General features: G+C 46.2%; 8 protein-coding genes and 1 non-coding gene across 9 annotated transcripts; 6 read left to right on the top strand and 3 right to left on the bottom strand.

The window, feature by feature from the left end:
• Nucleotides 1-977: 977 nt before the first annotated feature.
• BDV27DRAFT_166731 (GNAT family N-acetyltransferase) lies at nucleotides 978-1,707 on the top strand (the record flags this gene model as incomplete). The annotated part of the gene is made up of 1 exon (XM_032074266.1): nucleotides 978-1,707. One exon carries the CDS (start codon nucleotides 978-980, stop codon nucleotides 1,503-1,505), a length of 528 nt encoding a protein of 175 aa, XP_031924748.1. The 3' UTR covers nucleotides 1,506-1,707.
• A 770-nt stretch (nucleotides 1,708-2,477) lies between these two features.
• On the bottom strand, nucleotides 2,478-3,724 carry BDV27DRAFT_160471 (bZIP transcription factor; the record flags this gene model as incomplete). Its single annotated transcript, XM_032073040.1, has 2 exons — nucleotides 2,478-3,461; nucleotides 3,521-3,724. 2 exons carry the CDS (start codon nucleotides 3,722-3,724, stop codon nucleotides 2,478-2,480), a joined length of 1,188 nt encoding a protein of 395 aa, XP_031924747.1.
• Nucleotides 3,725-4,593: 869 nt separating this feature from the next.
• Nucleotides 4,594-6,917, top strand: BDV27DRAFT_147620 (Zn(II)2Cys6 transcription factor; the record flags this gene model as incomplete). The annotated part of the gene is made up of 6 exons (XM_032070780.1): nucleotides 4,594-4,682; nucleotides 4,737-4,865; nucleotides 4,935-5,583; nucleotides 5,641-6,147; nucleotides 6,198-6,608; nucleotides 6,684-6,917. 6 exons carry the CDS (start codon nucleotides 4,594-4,596, stop codon nucleotides 6,915-6,917), a joined length of 2,019 nt encoding a protein of 672 aa, XP_031924746.1.
• Nucleotides 6,918-7,555: 638 nt separating this feature from the next.
• Nucleotides 7,556-8,559, top strand: BDV27DRAFT_132671 (GNAT family N-acetyltransferase). Its single transcript, XM_032067928.1, has one exon. The coding sequence runs from the start codon at nucleotides 7,602-7,604 to the stop codon at nucleotides 8,280-8,282; it is 681 nt and encodes a 226-aa protein (XP_031924745.1). The 5' UTR covers nucleotides 7,556-7,601; the 3' UTR covers nucleotides 8,283-8,559.
• Nucleotides 8,560-9,278: 719 nt separating this feature from the next.
• Nucleotides 9,279-12,033, top strand: BDV27DRAFT_166730 (uncharacterized protein; the record flags this gene model as incomplete). Its single annotated transcript, XM_032074265.1, has 3 exons — nucleotides 9,279-9,401; nucleotides 9,432-10,366; nucleotides 10,419-12,033. The coding sequence occupies 3 exons, from the start codon at nucleotides 9,279-9,281 to the stop codon at nucleotides 12,031-12,033; spliced, it is 2,673 nt and encodes an 890-aa protein (XP_031924744.1).
• Nucleotides 12,034-15,776: 3,743 nt separating this feature from the next.
• BDV27DRAFT_160467 (uncharacterized protein) lies at nucleotides 15,777-16,646 on the bottom strand (the record flags this gene model as incomplete). The annotated part of the gene is made up of 1 exon (XM_032073039.1): nucleotides 15,777-16,646. One exon carries the CDS (start codon nucleotides 16,644-16,646, stop codon nucleotides 15,777-15,779), a length of 870 nt encoding a protein of 289 aa, XP_031924743.1.
• A 1,651-nt stretch (nucleotides 16,647-18,297) lies between these two features.
• Nucleotides 18,298-18,369, bottom strand: BDV27DRAFT_t168. Its single transcript has one exon. It is a non-coding gene; the product is annotated as a tRNA-Arg (tRNA).
• Nucleotides 18,370-18,883: 514 nt separating this feature from the next.
• Nucleotides 18,884-19,792, top strand: BDV27DRAFT_160466 (pyrroline-5-carboxylate reductase family protein; the record flags this gene model as incomplete). The annotated part of the gene is made up of 2 exons (XM_032073038.1): nucleotides 18,884-19,433; nucleotides 19,488-19,792. 2 exons carry the CDS (start codon nucleotides 18,884-18,886, stop codon nucleotides 19,790-19,792), a joined length of 855 nt encoding a protein of 284 aa, XP_031924742.1.
• A 1,708-nt stretch (nucleotides 19,793-21,500) lies between these two features.
• BDV27DRAFT_160465 (putative acetylornithine aminotransferase) lies at nucleotides 21,501-23,070 on the top strand (the record flags this gene model as incomplete). Its single annotated transcript, XM_032073037.1, has 5 exons — nucleotides 21,501-21,644; nucleotides 21,709-21,817; nucleotides 21,880-22,146; nucleotides 22,205-22,358; nucleotides 22,419-23,070. 5 exons carry the CDS (start codon nucleotides 21,501-21,503, stop codon nucleotides 23,068-23,070), a joined length of 1,326 nt encoding a protein of 441 aa, XP_031924741.1.
• Nucleotides 23,071-24,254: the final 1,184 nt, after the last annotated feature.

Below are 24,254 nucleotides of genomic sequence, written 5' to 3'. Positions count from 1 at the left end.
TAGGATTTGCATAACTAACCTTACTAGGACGCGCCAAAGTGGATGATGCATCGGCCAGGAATCGGCCGGTTTTGGATTGACCGGCCAGTGACAATTAATTGAAACAGCGAGGGCAGCAGAAGAAGCTAGTGGGCTTTTTTATCTTTCATACGCATCTGATGCGTTGAGACAAATAGTGCAAAGAACATCAAAGCTAGGCTACCGCGGAAATTTGGGTTACCGGTGTAGCGAGGGATGTTACTATAAGGCACTACTAGCGGGTTAGTATTGGATGAAGCTTTGGGCTATCCTATCCGCACGGTCAGGTCCCATCAAAAAGTGGTCGATTTATCAGCCCATCACCACCTTTTCCTGTGGGATTAGACCTCAAAATTCGTCATGGAAATACAAACATTCTAATCGAACCGGGCGAATTTTGGTACAAATCTCATCAGGCATGACTTCGAGTATGAGGAAATGGCCAGCTCGAGCTACATTTTAACTTGCGCTACGGTCAATTTTCAGTTGGCCGATTAGTGGATACAGTAAAATTGTGTGAGAGCAAGCCGGGGGACAGTATAGGTTACTAATCCTCTCCCGTGAATACCCGAGATTAAGCAGAGCGAATCTTCGGAGATAAAACAAGAGGTTAATTGATTGAAGAAAAAACGAGATCATCGGCCAGGTTGACATACCCAATAAATGGCTGAGATACGCGGGGGTTACGACAATCGTTATACCAGAGATACCGAATTACTATACATATTGCTACCGGAGAAGACCCAGAAAGCCTAGTACTGTACGTACGTACGTGAATCCATTATTATCCTCCGTGCCCGCAATGGGCTCCATCGACGTCCAGAGCTATGATTGACTAGTAATGTGAGTCATGAAACACTGATCATGAACTTTCAGTCTGTGTATAAAGCCGCGTTGGCCCTCAAATCACAGTTTCAAGGATATATTCTGGATGCGAACCGAGCAACGTTAAATTCTAAATGTCAGAAAGTCCCATTACTTACCGTTACGGCCGTGTGGAGGATGATGAGGCGATCTCTGAATTAGGGGCACGTGTTTTCACCTCGACCTTCGCATCGTTGCTGCCTCAGAATGACCTAGCATCCTATCTATCCGAGGCATACTCGACGACAAATATCGCCGCCGACTTGAGAAACCCCTCGGTTACTTTTGTGGTAGCCACTGTTGATAACACTCTCGTCGCGTTCCTCCAGCTCAGGCGTGACACGTCCGCAAAGTGCATCGATCAGATGGAAAGCAAGATTCAGTTGCAACGGTTGTATGTTAGTGAAAAGTGCCAAGGACTGGGGATCGGGAAGCATCTATTGGCGCGAGCAGAGAGGGAGGCTAGGGATATCGGAGCCAAGAATATCTGGCTAGCATCATGGAAGCCGAATCACAAAGCTGAACGCATCTATGAGAGCACCGGATACGTCAAGGCAGGGGAGATAGCATTCGCTTTAGGTGGTTCTACGTTAGAGGATTGGGTCATGGTTAAGTCGATTTAAATATAGAAGAGCTCGTACGTCGGGGGGTTGTTGAATATCTGTGGCATCAAAAACCAGACATACGCATGTAACATGGGCGACTTTTAGGCAGGATTACACCACGGCAGCCGACCAATTCATTTGGAACCTGTTGGATCAATATGCCATGACTGGTTACCTTATCACCTGGCCATAAATACTCAAATCGAGAACGGGGTGTTACGAATGGAACGACCGGGGGTAACTAGTAGGACTAGAAAGATGGTTGATGAGTTTGCCATTTTTGACTGATGATGGGAGAAAGCATGGCTGGATTGGGATGATCAGGTTTACAAACAACTTCCCCCACCAGATAAATCTCTCCTTACTTCTTCCCTCAGTCTTGATACCTTCGTTGAAATGCACAAGTTGTTTTAATCTTCTTCCTGGCGTGTAACACTGGGTACATCCTTCAGCAAGTGCGCACACGTAAGCTAAGAGTGAAGGATTTCCGAAATATCGAGCAGTCCTGGTCTTGACAAAGAACTCGTACTTCTGAAGCAGTAGAAAGCTTTATCAATCCGCCAGGCATCATTCTCAAGTTTGGGATCCAGTTAAATTCGCATGCGCTGAACTTGAGCTACCGAACCAAAGCCGACGGCTGTTACAAACATGCACAAAGTTTTCAAATCAACATAGTAGCAATCAACGAACGTATCAAGACTGGAGAGAAATAAGGGGAAGAATTCAGAATCAACCAAGAAAATACCCTTTAAACAGTGGGTCAACAAGCAACATGAGGTTATTCCCATTATGTTGTAAACCGCCTAAACATGCTAAAGCTCCATATCCGTAACACCATTGGGCTGGGTGGATGGGAGAAAATAATTATAACGCTTTCCATCGGGAATTCTCTTCAATAAATTGATCGTAGATTACCATCGAACTTTGAATGTGTGGCTGCTAAACAAATTGCTTGATCCACATCGGTGCGCCGAAATCCCGGGGAATAGCCTAGACAGATCGCTTTGGCTCTGAGTGCTGCCGTAAAGAAAAGGTCAGCCTGCGATAATTCCGAAACTTGGGGTACACATCTTTACATTGTAGCAAGCACACTTGGTCAACGCCAGCGTGAAATCGCGTCCTCAGTCTTGAGGCTGATATCGGCGCTGATAATGTAACAACATGTTCCGCAAGATATCCAGCTAAATCATGCAGGTCAAACCAATCCCCTGAGAGATCTGATTTTATAGAAGGGGAGAAATCAGATACGTCGACTGGGATCCAAGAACGTTGACGATATCTTGGTCCTGCCTCTCGAGGTATATTTCCCGGATAATGGATTCCTGCGCCCCCGAGGCGGAGAAATGGGATGTTCTCCCATTTTGTTTCTATTGTTTGATCAATTTTGGATCGAATCGAGGATGCGAAGAGCGAAGTAGCATCATTGCGGTCCATGAGCGTCAGTAGTAAGCCGAATTTGTATTCCAGCTGACTGGTGCGGACCGACGCATCGCTGAGCCCTAAGTATCCCACATAGAGGCAAGTGGTATGCAGCCACTCGATGAAATCTGCTAAACTCATCGCTAGCACAGGCCAGAGAGCCCAAGATAAGGAAATCCTTGCGAATGGGGTTTCCCTTTGCTTTTGTTGTTTGTCTTCCAAACTGTCACTTCTGCTGCGAGTACTCTCAATGATTGAAGTGAAGGGTGGTGGTACTCTGGCAGATGTCTCAATCTTTCTTCTTAGTTTTCTCTCTAATTCAACATCATAAGACCCAGATAGAGACTGCTGTATTGCACGAAGCCGAACGATCAATATCTCCTGAATAGACTGATTTCCGGAGTCAGTCGCCATATTCTGGATCTCAAGAAGGGTGTCGCGGGCTCCCTGGAGCGTATTTTCGAGTAACGAAACACGGGTTTTCAGCGCCCTCAAACTTTCTTCCTTGCGGGACCGGTACGCCCTCTGTGCCAATCGAATTTGCATCCGACGACGCTGAAACACTTCATTAGTAAAAAGGATCGGCATGGTGCAAAGGTTTAGGCTGTTCAAACATCTGCTTTTGAGCCCTTTGCTTCCACCTCTTTTCTTCCAAGGCGAGGGGTTTGTAACCTGCCCTCCAACAGGGCTGCACTTGAATTGCTTTGTTGTTGCTGCTGCAAGGTAGGAGAAAGTTCCGAGCAATCTAGGTCATTATTGACCTCTTCGCCATATGCTGGGAGAACAGCCAAAGCAGCACGTCCATCATAAAGCGGCATGTCTGAAGGGCTATTTTTCCCATTGGGAGGGATACTTTGTTTAGGAAGGGAGAAAGCAGTTGCCGATAGTAACGATGAAAGAAGTGGCATAGAGGGAACACCCTCTGCAAATGGACATTGGTACTCTGATTCTGACTGTTCTGTACCACGAATTGATGGGTCTCCCTTGCGAATCACCTCCAACCACAAATTGTGCGAAAGGTATCCCACACACCCCAGTGGCAAATTGTGGCTCCTTGGAACGCTTGATATTGCATCAATGCTCTGGAGCATAGATCGCAGTTGGAGAAGCTAGTTAGGATCGACCGGCAGAGCCTTGCCAGCGGCGATAGCACCGAATGGCACCCTTTTTATATTTACCAAGGCCATGCCGAGGTTGATTATGCTATCATCACTTCCAATCCGGCAATTTTGAGGGACAGCCACCTAATTTTGATAGAGGACCATCTCGTGTGCGCTTCCCGCTTAGTTGTAACTATAATATTCCCCGTCGCTCCACCATCACCACCACCACCACCACTACTACTACTACTACTACTACTGACCATAATATAATGTAGCTTCTTTGGGTGGCCAGAGCGAGGTTTTGAAACACTCATTCGCCGCTCACGTTCTTTTGTGGGTGATATATCGCGATGAGGAGATCCAGGAGTAGCACTTGTGAATACGCATATAACCCCATCCAATAGAATGTGGCGGGCTAACCGGCGAAATTATAGTTTGCCGTTCACCTTCTCTTCTCGTCTCCACTTCCGCCACGGACGACTCTTTTTCGTGGGAGGCACTCCGTTCTCCACGTATTGAGGCCCGATTCACACTGTTTCGAACCTTTTATTTGCTCTTTTACATGGCATTTTGATTAAAGAATAATGCGTGCTGGGGGCCAGCGTCTAGCAACACGGTCAGAACCGCGGCACCTCGGTCCATCGGCGGTGAGACCACAGAAGAAATCTATTGCGTGAGTACGCAAATACTCTTGTATTCTTAGAGCGTTCACTCATATTTCATCTAGATGCTATCGATGCCATTCACAAAAAATCAAATGCTCCGGGGAGAAGCCATGCTTGAGGTGCCGCAGGGCTGGCTATGCCGCGCAATGCGGATATGCCAATCGTGATCGCAAAATACGAGTTGATGAAAGGTAATCCATGGACTTCGGTATTCTCCAAAGGAAAAAGGGTGTGATGAGCTTAAGATCTTTCATGAGCAGCTATCTCGAGCAGCTTATTCAAGATAGCCAAGAACTCCGTGAACAACGAGCTCGCGAAAACGAAAGAGCACATCATACTACGGACGACACCACGACGCAACCTGCCGAGACTCCAGTGACTAATTTTTACGATCACGCAGTAAGCGAAACTCCATGGTTTCAGTCTCAAGACACTTCTGTACTTCCGATCTACATTAATGAAGCAGCTTGCACGACGTTCGCCACCCGGCTTTGCCAGTGTCTGCGGGGCACTGACGCCTCGATACTACGCATCCCGCAATACCGGTATACTAGTGAATCCACATTGACGTCCCTGCTTCAAGTGGATGTGCAGTGGCCTAGCTTAGTACATGCGACGTTGCTGGTGAAGACTGCGCTTTGCCATATTAATCCGTCCTTTCACCTAGCATTAAAAGGGGAAACGATGAGCTCGCTCCAAGATGTCTATCGAACGGCAGACTTCAACAACCCGACCCTCCAATGCAAATATTTTGCCCTGTTTGCTATAGGTCAAGTCTACTCTACCCCTTATAATTCCATCAACGCCTCGGCAGTGTCCGGTTCAACTTATTTTGCTCATGCTATGAGTGTTATCCGGTTCGTGCCGGAGCGGCCAAGCCTCATCCACATTGAGTGCTTACTTCTTCTTGTATGTTTTTTGGACACTTCATTGTTTTCCATATTACTAATGCTGATAGCGGAAAAGGCATACTTTTGCCAATTTCTGAACAGGTTCCACTCCGCCTATCTCCTCGTTGGTAATGCCTTGCGTCTCGGTCTCAGCCTTGGCTTAAACTATAACGTCCCAAAAAGCCAACGTCTGCCCACGGTGGAAAGGGAGCATCGTGTACGCATATGGTGGTCCATCTATGTTCTTGATCGCTTCTGGGGATCAAAATCAGGATTCCCTGTGCAAATTCACGATGACGATATCCATGTTGATCTGCCCTCAAGTCTGGTTTCTGAGACTTGCGGGGAACAGTTTGCAGCTAGCTCATATCAGGTAGCAGCCATCGCGCTTGCCAAGATTACAGGCAACACGACAAGAGAAATTTATAGCCGGAGGAAATACACTGAGAGCTTCCTACAGCGCGAGCAGAAGCTTCTAATCCAGCTGAAACGGTGGGTACAGTCTCTTCCTGAGGATATCAGGCTTCATGCAGACAAGGTCAATGCAAAGGACACTCTGCTTCTGCATCTCCAGTTCAACTATGTGAGTTTGGGAAGTCCCAAGCAACCATTATCTTCGCCTGACCGATGCAGTGTGTAATTTTGGCAATTCGCCCTGTTCTGCTCAATCTACTCATCGGCCATACAAAAAGTCATCGCATTTATTCAACTGGGGATGTTACTCCAATTTTGGCTGCCTTGTGTGAGGCATGCATTCACGCCGCGAGATATTCTCTGAAGCTATGTGTCGATGAGTTCACAAATGGGTCCATTGCGAGCTTTGGCTACGCCTTTCCTGCATTCATTTTCTCCTCTGCATTAGTCCTGGTTGTTTCAAGCATCTTGCCATTTGGGAGCGTGGATGATTTGCCGTCTGTTGATACGGCAATAGAAATGCTGAACATTCTCAGTGCTTCTGATAATCTGCCGGCCAAGGACCTACATGAACATCTCCAGAGAGTCCGACAGTGCCTGCAGCATCATCAATCCAATCTAACGTCGCCTGTGATTGAGAAGGGCTGCAACGATATTGGCAATCCTTCGTCAATGCCCAATCAGCTGCTACAACTGCCGCTGCAGAGTGGTACCTGCCCATCTCTTGATCAGCTTTCTCTCAATCACGCGGCGCCTGGATCCTCTGTCATCGATTTTGCACGCTCCAGTCTTACAACCGAAATGGCTCTTCAAAATCCCCTAATGCAAGAGTTTATGGAGCAGTCGTCAATGGATATTGGGCTGATAAATCCTCCAGAGATACAGAATGACTCTGATTTCGCCTTCCTCTGGTGTGCCGACGCCCTTGATACAGAATAAAGTCAATCAATACGCCCTAAGTTGGCTCGGGTTCGCGGCGGGTCTGCCTACAAAAACCGACCCGATAACAACTCTAGGCTTCAGATATGAATACAATTCATGAATATAAATACCAGAACACATATAAATAACAGTGGGCTTTAAGTAATGCATCAACATTTTTATGTAGGCTATTTAGGAGTGGTTTAGAAAAATTAAATGTGAATGATTGAGGGTCATGGCAAGGTCTAATTTATCTCTATGTCGTCTTTCCAAAATTTCTTTCTCCATTCCTGTCGTCTAGCGCGATGTTCCTTGAATGTATTCGATGAGGGAACGATATCAACTTCTGCTAAACAAGAAGCCAGCTGCAAGGTTCTCGTTGGACTCGACCGCAGCAGCTTCGCTGTCGGCGTTGTATTTGGTTCATCTGTCGACTCTGCTAGCTATTCTCACTCGTGCCTCGGCCTTTTCTGTACTGAGTAGGCTGCCTTGAGCTTTTCCACTTTACTGGTTATCATTTCTGATCGGCTGACCCACAAGAGGATTTAATCCTTGTGGGTCGGACTGTTGCTAAGCAAAGACCGGCATTTTTGAAGGTTGCCGTAGTGTGCCATCACCTGATCCAATTAGAAATCCGGCGTTGGCCGATAAAATGAGAGCATAGTTCATCTACCACGTTCTTTCACATTTTCCATCGCATCCATGGATCCCAAGTACACGTACTCTTATTTCCGAGTTTCTAAAACCGAGGCCGTCCTCGATTCTGCACGGAAATACCGCGATCTACGTTTACGGGCCCTGCAGGAGTCGCCCGGATCTTTTGCGTCCACATATGAAATCGAATCTAAGTTTACAAATGCCGACTGGGCCGACCGCGTGACCGTTCCTGATCGTGAGATCTTTATCTGTGCCGCTACTCCCATCCAGCCCGATCGAACTCAACTGGATGTTATGGAATGGATCGGCCAGGTCACTCTCCGCGGCCCCATGTCTCGGGATGAGTTCACCCTACCCGTTGAATCCGGACAACGACCACCGAAAAGGGATGAGGAGGAAGAACGCTGGCAGATGCTGAGCTTGTTCACGCTTTCGGAACATCGAGGGAACGGCCTGGGCCGGAATCTGTGCCGCGAAGCGCTTCAATATCTTCGAAATTACCGATCCGACCCTCCAAACATTCATGTGCGACTCATGGTTAAGCCAGAGAACCATGTCACTGTGAGCCTATACAAGCGTCTTGGGTTCATAGAGGCTGGTAAAGCCACACTTGCAGAGGCACTTATTGCCAACGGAGACGGGCACTGTCTGCCTAAAGATACGAGCACGGCAAAATACTCAGATCGCACCGGATTGATCATGGTTTTTGACATATCACGCCCATGACTTCGTTGTATGATGCACATCAAAAATAGACTAGGGACTAGAGCGTTGTTCATATTGCTACTCTCACCAATCTTCTGTTACAAACGGGACATTCGGAGCCTCTAACTTGATTTTGTTCCCCGTACCACAATTATATATTGGGCTTTAGGGAAATATAAGCATTCTGGAGTGCCTTGTAGCTCAGGACACTTTACTGGCCAATTCTGAATATATTCTAGTTGGACTTATAGCGGTTAATTAGTAATCAGTATTATAGCTTACTGTTAGCATAGATAGGTTTGTCAATAAATACTTAAATTAATCAATTTTAAGGTTCTACGTAAGATGTTGGGGGAATAAAGTCTTCAAGGCGCTACCTTGATGTCAATGGCATTTTGGTCGAGTGGGATTGACATAAGACATAAACAGCATTACCATATTTAGTATCAAGTTGAGCAATAAATCAATATCAGGCTGTACATAAAAGGTCAGATTGTTGGCCGGATTGATCGGTTGCAGGCACGAGTGGTAGAACGCTTAACATATATTAAAAAGCGAAAGCGTCCTACTAAATAGATTGCCTTTGAAGAAGTCATATCAGTATCTAATCCCGAATCTATCGGACCGATTATCTATATATAGAGGTCTGAATTTATGGTGGTTTGATTATCTTAATTTTATTATTTGGCAGTGGTGCGCAGGACGCTTACCGATTACGTGATGGGCTACAATTAACTAGCTTTCTCTAGAGAGCAAAGGCTAGATAATGGAAGTAAATTAACACAGTGCTATTGTCCCAGAGCGCACTAAGAGTGATAAAATGCTAGACCATGCATTAGTCGCAACACGGCGATTATAGAGACGTTTTCCGCTTAGCCTCAGCCTCGCGCGTCCCCACAACAAATCCACGCATTGCTCCAACCCTGCCACACTCGAATGCCCCTAGGCACTACATTTACACCTGGCTTCATAGCTAAATACTACCGAGTGCTACAATTAATGAGTTCGAAGTGCAAGATGCTTCAACAAGACGAAGGAGTTGTACAGCAAACTCGCGCTGGCAAGCCTCCGCCGAACAGCAGCACAGACGAGGAATCCGACCTAGAAGAGTTCAAAGAGATATCTCCCGAGGCTATCACGGTAGCTATCTTTTGTGCTTTATCGTATGAGGTTGTCGCAGTGAAGTACAGTCTCGATGAAGAATTCCGGTGTCGTTGTATGGCCGCAGGTCCACAGAAATACATCTATTCTTTTGGTCGCATAGGGAGTCACAGTCTTGTTATTGCTCGACCCTCTCAAATGGGCACTGTGAGCGCCGCCCAGTGTGCTGCAACTGTTAGTCAGCAGTTTCCCAACGTACGCTTTGCAATGATGGTCGGCATTGGTGCTGGCATCCCCAACCCTCCCAGTCGTGACATTCGTCTCGGCGATATCACTGTTAGCATCCCCAAGGACAATCATCCGGGTGTTATACAATATGATTTCGGAAAATATGAGGTAGATGGCTTCGTTCTTAAAGGGTCTCTCAACAAACCCCCGTCGATTTTGATCAGTGCAGACGGCTCATTGGAAGAAGACGAAATGATGGACCGAAGTCCGCTCCGGAAGATTTTAAGGAGTATCACAAAAAAGCCTGGATTTGAGCGACCAGACACTGGCGATAATCTATTCAGGGAAGATTTTCACCATGTCGAGAAAGGTAGAGACTGTACCGAATGTCTTGCACCCGGCACTGCAAAACTCGTTCTTCGTCCAACACGTCGTCGAAAGGATCCTGTGGTCCATCGTGGCCTTATCCTTTCAGGGAGTGGTGTGGTCAAAAACCCTCAGGATCGGTATCGCCTATGCCGGAATTATAATAATGCGATTTGCTTCGAAATGGAGGCTGCCGGCATTATGGATGAAGTCCCTTGCTTAGTAGTCCGAGGAATATGTGATTATGCAGATACACATAAGCAGGATGGATGGCATTACTTCGCTGCAGCGACTGCAGCCTCTTATTGCAAAGCTGTGCTTTGCAAGTTTGATAACAAATCACTAGAGGGAATAAGCGACATGAGGGACTCTATCAGCAAAAGGATAGCGATAGTACAAGAAAGTCAGCTGTATGTTACTCATGTTACTCCACTGATGATCGTCAACGCTGATAATGCGAAGTAACATCCAAAGCGCGGTAGAAGAGATAGGTGAAAAGAAAGATCTAGCACGCCTTCCAATTGCTAAGGGTGCTGCGCTCGACTCCTATGAGAACCAGCATTCACAATGCCTTCCAGGGACAAGAGTTGAGCTTCTTCAGCAAATTCAACAGTGGGCAGCATCAACGGAAGGAAAATGCATATTCTGGTTACAAGGCATGGCAGGTACCGGGAAGTCGACCGTCGCCCGAACTGTAGCCAACGACATCGGGAACAAATCATTCCTCAGAGCAAGCTTCTCTTTTACACGAGGCGAGCAAGATCGACAAAATGGCAAACGGCTGTTTCCAACGCTCATACAGCAACTTCTGACCGTCATCCCTGGACTGATCCCTGCGGTGAGGCAGGCAATTCAAGATGACCCTCAAATTTCCGAAAAACCGCTCCAAATACAGTTCGAGAAGCTACTGTTCCGTCCCATTCTTGGCTTAAGCCTGGATTGGATTAGAAATGTGATTATTGTACTTGATGCGTTGGACGAATGTGAAAATGAAAACGATATAAAGCTTATCCTTCAACTCTTGCCAAAGCTTCAGCAGGCAAAAGCTCTCAAGCTACGTTTTTTTATCACCAGCAGACCAGAAATACCTATCAAACTGGGCTTCCAGGCCATTGCCGATCAACATAAGTATATTGTTCTTCATGAAATACCCGAAGTGGTGATCAAGCATGATATCCTCTTGTTTTTAGAGCACAGATTTTCGAAAATAAGGCAGGAATCCTTGCTCAGAGGACGGGCCCTTCCGCCGAATTGGCCGGGAAAGGATACTATCCAGTCAATAGCTACACTGTCAGTTCCCTTATTTATTTTCGCGGCGACCCTGTGTCGTTTCGTTGGGGACAAGAGATGGACCCCAGAAAAGCGACTCGCAGCAATATTCGAGGACCCAGCTATGCTCTCCGCATCTGAGATGGAAAGGGTATATTTGCCCATCCTTAATCAGGTTATTTCCGGTCAAACTAAAAGAGAAGAAAAGCAGCTGGTTCAAGAATTCCAGGCAATAGTTGGCGCTATCGTACTGCTGGCCTCCCCGCTTTCAGTCAATGCACTTGAACAGCTTCTTAATATTCCTCGGAATGACATAAACAATCGACTGGATACATTTCACTCTGTTCTTGAAATACCGAGATCTCCAGAAATGCCTGTGAAACTGCTACACGTATCATTCAGAGATTTTCTTCTTGATCCTGACATTAAAGCAAAAAGTCCATTTTGGGTGAATGAGAAAGAAATGCATGAAACAATAACTTTCAAGTGTTTGAAGATAATGCAGCGTTTGAAGTTCAATATCTGCAACTTACGAACCCTCGGTACAGAGCTCGCAGATATTAACCCGCAATCTATCCAGCGCTATATCAGTCCAGGGTTACAATATGCCTGTCAATACTGGGCATATCATTTGACGAGGACCACTGACCCAGTCGTTCTAATGAAGGAAGCTTTCCTATTTCTATCTAAATATCTTCTACCATGGTTAGAAGCAATGGCTTTTCTAGGTGTTCTATCTAAAGCCCTGCAGATGATTGATATGTTGCAAACCATTCTTCAGGTGAGGCCATCTCCAGTACTGATATAGTTATTACTGCTAAGTGCATGACTTTTCAATGCCCCAGGATGGAAGAAATCCAACTATTTCACGGTTCCTAGATGATGCTCACCGGTTCGCTCGCAAAAATAAATATATCGCCGAAATCGCCCCCCTTCAGCTATACTCATCCGCGCTTATATTCACACCAAGATCTTCCAGTATCTGGAAATTATTTAAGAAGGAGGTTACTGACCATATATCGATCTTCCCCACGCTCTCGGTGGACTCGGATAGAGAACGCCAGACACTTTGTGGCCACACAAATGACGTTACCATGGTGGCCTTTGCACCAGATAGCCGTTTCCTGGCATCGAGCTCTACAGACAGGACGGTCCAGCTTTGGGATACCCGAAGTGGGTCCACTCAGCGAATCTTCGAGGGTCACTCATGTCCAGTGATATCAGTAACTTTGTCCAGATATGGTCAACTGCTGGCGTCATGTGACGAAAAGGGGACGATTATGATTTGGAACACATTGACTGGAGAGCTTTGCCAGACTCTTGACGATGAACCCTGCGCTGGTCAGATGGCCTTTTCACATAATAGAAGTAATGAACTCCTATTGGCGTCTGCATCGAAAAATGGGAAAATCATTTTCTGGGACCCAGATACTGGGAGGGTACGACAGAGTACTGTTGTGGGGCATCCTGAACCTGTTTTTACTCTAGCCTTTTCGCCAGATAGCCGATTACTCTTCTCCGGGTCTTTGGATGGCACTGTCAATGTTTGGGATACTGCGACTGGAAGTTTACAGCGGACCACTAAGTTCGCTTTCACAAGGAAAGGATGGTTAAGAACACCACAAAAAGAATTTATCTCGATCTCACCGAATTGCCAGTTACTAGCATACGCTACATCCCCGGTAATGCAAACTTTCGACATCGCAACTGGAAATACTAATTCAGGGACTATTTCATTTAACCGCATTAGTTGTCTGGAATTCTCACCAGACAGCCAATGGTTCGCTGTGGGTGGCCCGAACGTGATCAACGTTCGGGATTCGGCTACAGCACTGACTGCCTACAATTTTCAGTGTCCTGGGAACGAAGCTATATTTCTGACATTTTCACCAGATAGTGAATCAATGGCAGCATGCTTCGAACAGAAAGAGTTGGTCAAGATTTGGGACCTTACCAAAACGAGAATATACCAGAAACAGTATAAAAGCACATCAGAATTACCAACAAGGGACGATCTTGCAATGGACAAGAGAGTATCAGAAGTTGTGGATATAATTACACAACCTAATGACGAACGCAGCAGGAGTGGAGTTGGTTATCCTGGCAGTGTACCCCCCGACCTTTTTGTATTCACGGCAGACGGGAAACGTCTCCTCTCACACTCTGACGTAGACGGCCAGGTATATCTTTGGGACGTCACTACCGGACAGAAGTTATGGGATACCAATACAACGTATGGCAAGAACGGATTCTCACCTGACCGTCAACTAATGGTGACCATGGATACTGATGATGAAATTCAAATCTGGCATACAGCATCCGGCTGTCTATACAAGGCTGTCGCTGTCCCTTACGACCCACGCAAACACACCAACATAGAGTTTTCTGAGGATGGGCACTCTCTAAAGATTTTCCAGCAAGAGAAAGATCCGTTTCGGAGGACTAAGAAGGAGCAAGAGTGGACGAAAATCGTCCAGCTCAGTCAACCTGTCCTGAGCGCCAGCAACACTCCGAGTGTACCTAGATATAATTATGATATATCCGTGGTTGATGAAGAGTGGATTACCTGGCACGGGAAACGGATGGTGTGGCTTCCCCCAGCATACCATGCTGAGAGTTTCGCTGTGTATGGCAGCTGTATTGCCCTTGGACATGGAACAGGACTCGTTTCTTTTCTGGAATTCCGTTTGAATCCTCAAAATGGTGCAGTTTCGGTTCCAACATCTGGAACCCCGAACTCCACTTTGAAGCCATCCGGTTCTAAAATATAAGAACCTCACTGTATTCCGGCTTCATGTACTTCTATTACAGTTCAAATCTTCTGCAATCATAGCGAGAGAGAGAGAGAAACGCATTATATCCGAATACAGCCCCTTTAAGGGCTCTTCTCGTGGTGCCAACGCTATAGGGAGGTTGAAGACACACTCAAAGGGGTAGAGCGGAAGATGTCGAGGGGAGCAAGCAGTAGGGCCCTATGTTGAAGACTTCTACAATCATAATTGTATTCTTATGTTAATTTTTTTTTCTTTTGTTTTTAAGCCACAAATAATTTAGGTTTGCAATAAGGAACAGGCCTGGAGTTATGATAGTCAATTTTGTTCACCCAAGATATCAGATATACGCATGAGGCTGTCGGAAGAACGACGGAATCGAACAATGTGAGGAACAGTAGAGCATGAATATCAAAAGTTTTCCTTTGAGGTTGAGGCGATTAGGTCCTTCTGTGCACATTTGTGCGCAAATGCGCGACGTGTAACGCAAATTCTAAGATTAGGTGTACGACTAGTAAAGTTGAATACCCATTTATCCTCGATATTAGTAGGGGCGAAGGAGTACTACAGTTTAAAAGCAGGATATTGGCCATTTCTTGTATCTGTGCAGGCGGAGGAGGTGTTCCATGTTTATGTAGTAATATAATTAATTGCCTAAGCGATTCATCATCACCAATAATTAATTTTATAGCATTGAGGCGACTGCGCAGGGTAGATTTAGGTATTTAAGACATTTCCGTTGCCGCCTTCCTGAAGGCTACCAATTTATGGTTTTTCATACCTGATATAGCTAATAGGATCCTGTCTCCTTATCCAACGCGTAATGGTACGTGACTCGCTTACCAATAACCTTATTATAATATTTTATGGTTTAAAGGAATGAAAACCTGCTGGCTCGACCATGATGCGTAGAATTTGGTGGATGTCGTGGGAGGGCAAGTAAAGTAATTGCTTGGCGGATTTGGACAGCCGGCACTGGTTTGTCCTACTGCGAGAGTATTAGAACAAGCGCGAGTACACACCTTCGAACATTCTATTTTTCCTGGTAGAGGTACAAGAAGCTGATGCGGTGGAGGCTGATGCCAGAATGATAAAAATGGTCTTCAAATGTATCTTTTCAAAAAAGTATTGCGTTTAGAAAGGGATCCTGTTAGCTGTAGATCGAGCTTTAGAATGAAGACTTACTGATCTCAAGGCCTTTGGATATATTGTATAGAAAGAATACCTCATACAGGAACGTTCAGTGCTTTTTATACTTGGCATGATCAGAGAAAATTGCGCATCGTGTGGCAAACATCGCGTAAAACATCTTTCCCACAGTGCGGTAGGTCAGGCCAAGGAAGCTCACACGAGGAGTACAACTAGTACAGCCAAGGCCGGTCTAGCTCTTCAACATCTCTCATGTCGTATGATCTAAGAAGCAGTTAAGCTTCAGCAGGCTGGACTAGTCACTAGGAGTAGAATGATGCTATTATGGCGGATAATGAAAGTATAAAAGGCTAAGCATATTGAAGAACTGGGTTTAGACGCTGAGATAAAGACTGCTTTTCAATCCTGACTGATACATACCCTTTGCGTTAATATTAAGAGTTCATCTCTGGTATCGGAGCGGAATGGTTTAATCTACATACCAAATTGAACTTTGTATCCATACTAGTTGTAGTCGTTTGTGGTTAGGTATCTTGACATATAAATCTGCAACTTCAATTGAGCGGATCCATGTTTATCCCACATTCAGCCATTAGTTGGTAACTCCTCCATACCCACATAAACACAAGTTTCAAGAAGAGGTAGGGTTTCTCAGCAGCAAACAGATGTAAAGCGCGAGCAGCTTGCTGGCCCCAGTCACAGCAAACATTACAACTACCCACACGAACAGCTCCAATACCGTAATCGCCATGATTGACGTGAACACAAGCGTGCCCGCAGTGTAATAGATAGCCCACGTTAGCTGGACCGGCCAGGCTTCATCCGCTCCCTGCACGGCCGTCTCTCTGCCCGCTCTCCCTGATTTCTCTTCCCGCCAGCTGGCAAACATGCTATGGACCGCACCCGGGATAATCCCCACCAGACACCACGTCAGACCAAAGATCGGATACGGACAGCCGAGGGCACTGCGTTTAGAGTATATTTCCACAAGCGCCAACGCGGCATAGGCGACGAGAAGGATCACAAAGGTAACCGTCACAAATAGAGCTTTCGTGATGTTTGATTTCGCCTTAATATTAGTGAGCCACCCCGTTTGCATCCATGATAACCACTGCCGGAGGCGCTCCTCCTCTACATCTGTTGCAAGGGTGGGCTCCAAGCCCAGCGCCCTAACAGCCGTAGCAGCGAGGAATGGCAGCGGGGCAGATACCAGTACAGTACGCCGCTCGGGCCAGGCAATATCGCGTAGTGTTAGTGGCACCAAGCCCATCACAAGGGCGGTTGCTCCGTATTGCTGTTTGCGCGCCTCGTCGGCTTCCATGAAAGTGCAGATAGCGAAGCCCCAGCATGCCTGTGCAGAGTCGGCTGGATAGCGAAAGTATGGAACGAAGGGGGAATACACCAGCCCCGAGGGACAGCCTTCAACGTCATCGGCCAGCGCGCCGAGCGCGAAGAGTATGAATAGGGTAAGAATGAGGATAAATCGAGCGTTGCGGGCCATATCGTCCGTCCGCCTGTAAAGGAACGAGTTTGAAGAGTAACACCTGCACTCCGAATGAATGCTAAAGGGATCATAAGAATTATGCTTGTGGAGACGCAAATTGAAACAGCATGTTTTGTGTTCCTTCCGCGCAGACTAAATATCCACCAGCCGCGCTGGGGCTCTGGGTAAAAAGCTGAAGAAGTGACACACTGACCACCTGACAAAGTTTAGCTTCTTCGGTAGTCATCCTAGCGTTACTTTATCACGCAGAGGCAGTCCGCATGCCAGGATTTTGACAGCCATCTAACCAATAGATGCGTGAGGCTAAATCTATAATTATAGCTTTTAACCGCTAAAGAGGCAGGTCAACGCTCAAACTCGTATTCCTTCGCATTGATACCCAATAGCGCCCCCACGTCCCCGAGGCTGAAGATAAAGACGAGGCTTAAGTGGATGTAAAGGGGCAGGTGGAAATTGCTCGTTAATCCCACTAGGACGAATATGTAAAAGTGGCGGTCTGCCAAGCTCTGACCTCTTCCGCTGATTTTTTCAAGACCAGCAATAAGACCATCGAAGGGGGCAGCGAGAGACATTGAAGAGGTGCGCTGATGTTCCGAGGGATATGATATTGGTTGAGCGACAGGAACCATAGAAAACTACAGAAGTGAAGATGTAAAGAAAGGAAATGGCCTAATTGAGTTCCATTGACGGATGAGAGATCAGAATTTAGCGGACATTGTGCAGCGATCTTAACCGCTTCCAGGGCCATATGAGAAAGGAAGCCCTTGATACTGCATTAGTGTAGTTAGTTACTAATGTGAAATTAATAATCATCGCCCTCATGTTGTTTGTCAGTCCGTAGGGATAAAGGGTTAATGTTATCCGACAATATACCGAACGCTCCTGAGTTCTCTCCGTCGCCAGTAACAAGCTAAACTTTGATAGATACCGTCATTCATCACTTAGCAAATGACCTGTATGGGACCTAAGATCGATGCATTTTATCCATATATACAAGCAGCTCTGCCGTGCCACATGTCACATCCACCCTAAGTCAGTAAAGTAGAAGCAACGTGAGGAGATCTCTAACTGTCTTTTCGGTCTAGATTTCAGCGCTCACGGGGAGAAGCGACGTAAATTGAAGGAATCAGATTTAACAGACGAGAATATTAGAGGTGGATTTAATGAGGGTTACCGTGTGATAAACGAAAAATATATATAGAATTCTTACTACCACAACAGTTTTGAGAGGAAGGGGGTCTTTACTATAATTTTTAAAAAACAATGATTTATTAAGTAATCTGTAGTAATTAATATCTGAAATTGATTTATAGCAAAAATACCTTACCAAATTAATAGATAGAGAAAGAGTAATGAGATGGAGGGAAGGATAAGCAAACATGGTCCCACAGTTCAGCCGCGTCGGATAAGTTTATAGACTGTAAGGTACGGATGCTTAATCGGAGCGCTATACCATTCTAAGTAATTTGCCGTCACCATGGCACCTGCAAAGGAAACGAGGACTACGCAGACTTGGCACTACGTACAAAGCCCAGCTACAACTACTCAGTACCGTATACTCAGTAAACATGGACTCTGCAGGCGTAGCTGGTATGTCTCCCTCGAGTTTGCGGAGGAAACTTTACCAAAAAAATGTAACAAAAGAGATTGACCGACGCAGGGATCGAACCTGCAATCTCTTGATTCGTAGTCAAGCGCCTTGCCATTGGGCCAGCCGGCCGTTTGTTGAGATACCCTTTATACTTTTGCCAATATAAGCAAAATAATTATAAATAGACCTTCGCCCCAACGCATGATCTGTCGCCCCAGAATTTCTAGTTTCTGCAGAGCTAGTACGGAGTACGAGCAAGTCGAAAAGAGCGTTAGATCCAGGTTGCGCTCATGACGATATAATCCGTCCACTGTACTAGTCCCTGCAGCAGTATCCCCTTAAATAATATTAATATTTTCACATTGTCTTTTCCTTGTCTTCTTTTTTATTTTCGCATTCGTTTTAAATATGCATCTTCATTTCTTAACATCATGTGCATATTTCCATTCTCGCCCCGCAGTCCCCTTTCGTTCCCTTCGGCACCGCCTTCCCCATTTGATTAAAGGTGATATCCACTTCGGTTGGCGGTCTGTTTGTGCCCCGCCTTTGACAAAGTGGGGGAATGTTGAAGTCATCTCCAAGTCACATCAACCATCACTTTGATAATTGTTCAAGAATCGCTGAACGAATTCGCCGTCTAAAAATGCCTTCCCTTCAAGAGAGCAAGCTCGCCTTCATTGGCGGTGGCAACATGGCCTCCGCCATCATCGGAGGCCTCGTCAACAAGGGCGTCCAGAAGCAGAACATCTGGGTTTCCGAGCCTTGGGATGTCAACCGGGAGAAGATGGCGGCCCTTGGGGTGCAGACCACTACTGTCAATGTCGAAGCTGCAAAGGACGCTGATCTGGTTATTATTGCGGTCAAGCCGCAGGTTACCAAGGGCGTGTGTGAGGAATTGGGAGCTGCCTGGTCTCAGCGTACAACCTTGCCCGTTGTGGTCAGCATTGCCGCGGGAATCACCCTCGATAGCCTGGTTCAATGGCTCCGCACAAGCGACGGACGCAACGCGCACGTTGTTCGTGTTATGCCAAATACCCCAGCGCTCGTTGGTGAGGGAGCTTCGGGTCTGTATGCCAGCAAGGATGTAACGTCGGAAGAGAAGGAGCTCGTCAATGCTGTTCTAGGAAGTGTCAGCAAGGCAACCGAGTGGGTGGATAAGGAAGAATTGCTCGATGTTGTCACGGGGCTTTCTGGTAAGCTTTCTTCGTAAATTATGGGCCGTAAGGATGCGCATTGACACGGTTTAGGATCGGGCCCCGCCTACTTTTTCGCCATGGTGGAGCATTTGGTTGCTAGTGCGACTGCCCTGGGCCTTTCTGAAGAACAGGCTACTCGGTTGGCTGCACAGACATGTCTCGGTGCCGGCAAGATGCTTGTCGAGTCGTCGGATAGCCCGACTCAGCTGCGCAAGAACGTTACCAGCCCGAATGGAACTACGTATGCCGCCCTCCAGACATTCGAGTCGCTGGGCTTTAAAGAGACCGTTGATAAGGCTGTCAATGCTGCCACCTCCCGCGCAGCTGAATTGGGAAACACTCTTGGCAAGCAATAAACATCACGGAATTTCTGTGAGGGAAGTTAACATAGGAAAAGTGTCCAACGTACCTTGTATGTGTCCATAACCTCAAAACATTGATCATAGCCTGACAGTTCAATACTCGCTAGCATCCTCTAATTATTTGTGACCATCAGCGTATACATAGAATACCAAAAAGTCTATGAAGTCTGTACTGTATGAAAATCAAGCGACTATGCTGTTTCCCAGTAAATTCCCATGATGTGCAAGATAGATGAAGATGTCGAGATTCTTAAATGACCGTAATTCCAGCGGCGAGTGTTGCATTTGGGTCATCTTAGGTTAGCAAGGGGTTGCTATATAGGGTTTCTTTAGACTTTCAGAGCCGTGACCCTAACCCGTGCTGGAGTGATTGACGGTAGTTTACGAGCATGATTCTTTCATATGTAGTTTAATAAGGCAACAGCTTGTGTTTCCTCTTACTGATACTTTAGCTAACTCACATTATGTATTTAATCACTCGCTATATCAGAGTTGGATTAACCAGCTCTAATCATATATTTATATGTGAGTGTCTGGGATCCATATATCCCTGATCGCAGTTACTCCGTTCTGTAAGCGAGATGGCCCTAGGACTGTCTTTTACCGTACCTGATCACCTGACGCCCGCCTCCACCTGACGCCCGATTTCCTATGAAAACCAGAGTTAAAGATGAAGCTCTACAACCATATATATTGTTTACCATTGTCTGATTTTTTTTGGTGGTTTAATATTTGAACTATATAGAATAAATATAATTATTTTAATAATTCTGAAAGCACACCGATAGGTGGATCTGCCTATCCTAATAATTTATTCTATATGAAGTGACCCGACATGACAATCACATGACAAAAACCTGATTATTAAGCGCCTCAAGGGTGGCGCCACCTACTAGTAGGGTCTAACAGTAGCTGAGCTGCAACCACCCGATCAGGCTACCCAATAAGAAAAGCATCCATCGCTTCCAACAACCTAGGGCCGAGGATATCGTGTATTTAGCAGAGCTGGCCTCGAGCAATTCGAGAGGCAAGCGATTAGTTCTATGCAACCCAATCCCCTGCCCTTAAGCCCTTGTACCCATCTCTAGTTCCGATAGCGATCCGCAGTCGTACCGCTGGCTACCCGGCTCATCGGTACATCCTTCTAAGGGACCCAAGTGCATAGCATATCTAGTGCAGTGCTACCCCTTACAGTACAGTAAAGAAGGTCATAATCGCCTCAAATATCCAGATAGAGACAACGCCTAGTTTTATTCTATATAGCTTATTTATGTGAGTTAAATTGCTTTATTTCAATCGATCATTGAACCCCTGAGCGTTTTGGTAGGTAGGTAGGGTGGCCGCGGGCCGCCGGCGGTCCGTTGTCCGATTACATTATTAAAAAAAGAAAGCTTTAGCATAATTATACACTCGCCGGTACCCGCGGGTTATGTGTAGTAGAACCGCTAAGAACCGTTATAAACGGCAGTTTATGGTTCAAAAATCCCGTACCATGAAGAGGGGTAAAAGTCAGATCTGGGTCGCTTATCTAGCCGACTAGATAGGCGCCGGCGGCTTGGATAGTCGATGAAGTAAATTCTGGATAATAAAAGGGGTGGAATGTAATAAATGTTATATATATGGCTTCTGTACAATATTTGGCTGAACTAAATTCAATCTAACCCTTGCAACTATACTACACCGTATTTCAAAGCTTAGCAACATGGCCTCAAACGACGGCAACAAACCCCTCCTAAGACTGAGTTCCCGGGTTAAGAAGCTCTTGGATCTAGAGGCTCAGTTCACAGTTGGCGGCTTCGATCCTATGCCCTATTTCTTCGAGAAAGGTCAGGGATCTCTGCTATGGGTGAGTGTAGATAAGAGGCATAGCATAGAATCTGCAAGTTGACACAAGAAACTCATGATCACAGGATGTTGATGGAAAGAGATACATCGATTTCATTGGCATGTTCAGTGCCGTTAATACGGGACACTGCCATCCGGACATCCAGGAGAGGATGATTGAGCAGTTAAAGAAAGGTATCCCAGGTAACCTGGAATTCTGCTAGATGCTATTTGGCTGACTCTAGATTCTACTAAAGTCACCCTGGTCAATCTATCGGCTCACACTTCCACGTTCGCTCCTTTCGCTAGGAGGCTCTGTACCCGATTTGGCTACGACAAAGTAGTCGCCATGACGTCTGGCACAGAAGCAGCAGACACAGCCTGCAAGATTGCTAGACGGTGGGGGATCAACCAAAAAGGCATTCCAGCCCAGGATTGCCTTGTGCTCGGGGTCGGTGGTTCTTATCATGGACTCGCTTCGGGGGTCTGGAGTCTGATGAATTCAAACCCATTGAGGTCAACAAGTAAGTCAGATACTAATCCAATACATTATCATGACATGCTGAAGATTGACTGGGAAAGGGTATGGCCTTGACAGCAAAATTCAGATGAATGCCAACCCTGGAACGGGGGAATTGCTGGAATATCTCGATCTGGAGAAGATGAGAGTTTGTCTGGAAGAGCATAAAGATCGGGTAGCAGCGGTGATTATGGAGTGCATCCACGGATATAGCCGGTGACTTCTGATGCCGTTTTACAATGATAAGGCTCGTATTTGTGCTGATTCTTGGCATAGAGATGTGAATGAGGAGATTCACTACGCCCGAGGCGTTTATGAACTCTGCAAATCCATGAATATCCTCTTCATCGCAGATGAGGTTCGGCAAGGTGTAGGGAAAACTGGAAAGTTTTTCAGCTTCCAACACCTGGGTGACGACGTGAAACCCGATATTGTAACCATGGGAAAATCCATCACAGGGGGGTTCTACCCTCAATCGTTCATTATGGGCTTAGACACCGTCATGGCATCTGTCGGCCCATACGAGATGGCTAGTACCTACGGCTTCGCCCCACTAGGGATTGCGGCCGCGAACGCGACCCTTGACGTTATTGACCGAGAAAATCTGATTCAACGAGCCGTCCACCTAGGAAACCTGTGGAGGAAAACTGTCGAATCTTGGAACCATCCCCTCGTGGACTATGTTGCACAGATCGGTGCCGACTCCAACTTGATCCTTCGGGAAGTGCAACCCTCGCGGATAGTAGCCTTGTGTATGCATCGAGGGCTATTCGTGTATCCTAAAGCAGACGGGATACGACTCAGCTTCGCCATGACCATGTCGGACGAGCTGCTGCTGGAAGGAGCAGCTATTCTGAAAAGCTGTCTGGATGATGTGGACAACTACGGGTCGATTGAAGGGGAATCGACACGTTATGGGCCAGTTTAGATTTTTAGGGGGAAATTTCACCCATTCAGGTGCCCTGCACAGTATTGCCATTTTGACCGGTTGATCTAGACCTGGCTAAAAAATCAGAGCCTTCAGAGCCAGATGAAACAAGCATGCCCAATTTCACAAATTGTTATATAACGCTTCCTGAAAACCCTGGGACTGTGTGGATTCGCAGAAGGTCCTCAGTTTGGTGAGGTCCCTGGGGCGAGTGGTTGTTGAAACCCGGATATTGCTTTGGTAGTTAAAACCCTGAATCGAGGTATGAAAGTGATGCTTCTCTCCATTAGAGCAAATGCAACCATTGTAGTCCCTGTGCTGTAAGTTTATCCCAAAGATGCTATAGGCTAGGCCAGAAATCGCGGACCGATGGAGCTCTATCCTCAAGGACAGTGAAAAGATCCGCTCAGTTATGAATTTATTCTTGCGATACTTTAAGCCGATTTTCATTGTGTATATTTCTTTTTGTGGGTCAATCAGGTTACGCCAGAGTTCTATGACGAAGTCTAAAACTAGTGTTGGCTCGACGATCTTCGCACCCTCAGTTGTAGTAGTTTCAAGTCCGTAGAACTGCAGACAGGTGAGCCCTGCAATCTACGTTCTGGGGCTAATCTGATAAGCCCACCAGGACTTGGTAGATAGAGGACACTGTCAAACTCTGGGATCCGTCTAAGCTGCGCTGACTGCTACTATAGATAAGTTTAAGCACTGGTGATCAACCCAGTTGATCCTAAGACTAGTAATACTTATCCTAAGAGCTCTATAGCGTTTATAAATACGGTTAAGGTCTTAGTGAATCTAACTAAAGTTCTGATAGATAAATATAATAATCAAAAGATTCCTTTAAGTAGCGAAGATAGAAGTAAGGTGTTACAGACCCTTGACGCAACAGTCAGTGGACAAAGATGAACACCTCAAGTATTTGAGGACAAGGCTGATCACTGAGTGCTCACCCGCCCCACTGAGCACTAGAGCCAATACTGAAAGGCGGTTGGTACCTAAAGGATTATTCTAAGTGTAAATGTCTCGGAAGTCATGTATAAACTTGAGGAGCAGTAAAACACTGAACGTGAGCAGGTCTCCAATTCATTCACGGACTTATAAATCTGCCCATACATAGAATCACGGATTTTGTTGATAGCCTATACCGTAGGTGATCACCTGACGACCGGTCCCACCTGACG

This window comes from Aspergillus caelatus, assembly GCF_009193585.1.
Source record: "Aspergillus caelatus strain CBS 763.97 unplaced genomic scaffold BDV27scaffold_165, whole genome shotgun sequence".
In the NCBI taxonomy this organism is placed as follows: Eukaryota; Fungi; Ascomycota; class Eurotiomycetes; order Eurotiales; family Aspergillaceae; genus Aspergillus; species Aspergillus caelatus.
This window is presented reverse-complemented; position numbering and strand designations above follow the sequence as displayed.

Coding starts and splice junctions, on each gene's coding strand:
- BDV27DRAFT_132671 (XM_032067928.1), top strand. CDS start 7,602: ATGGATCCCAAGTACACGTACTCTTATTTCCGAGTTTCTAAAACCGAG.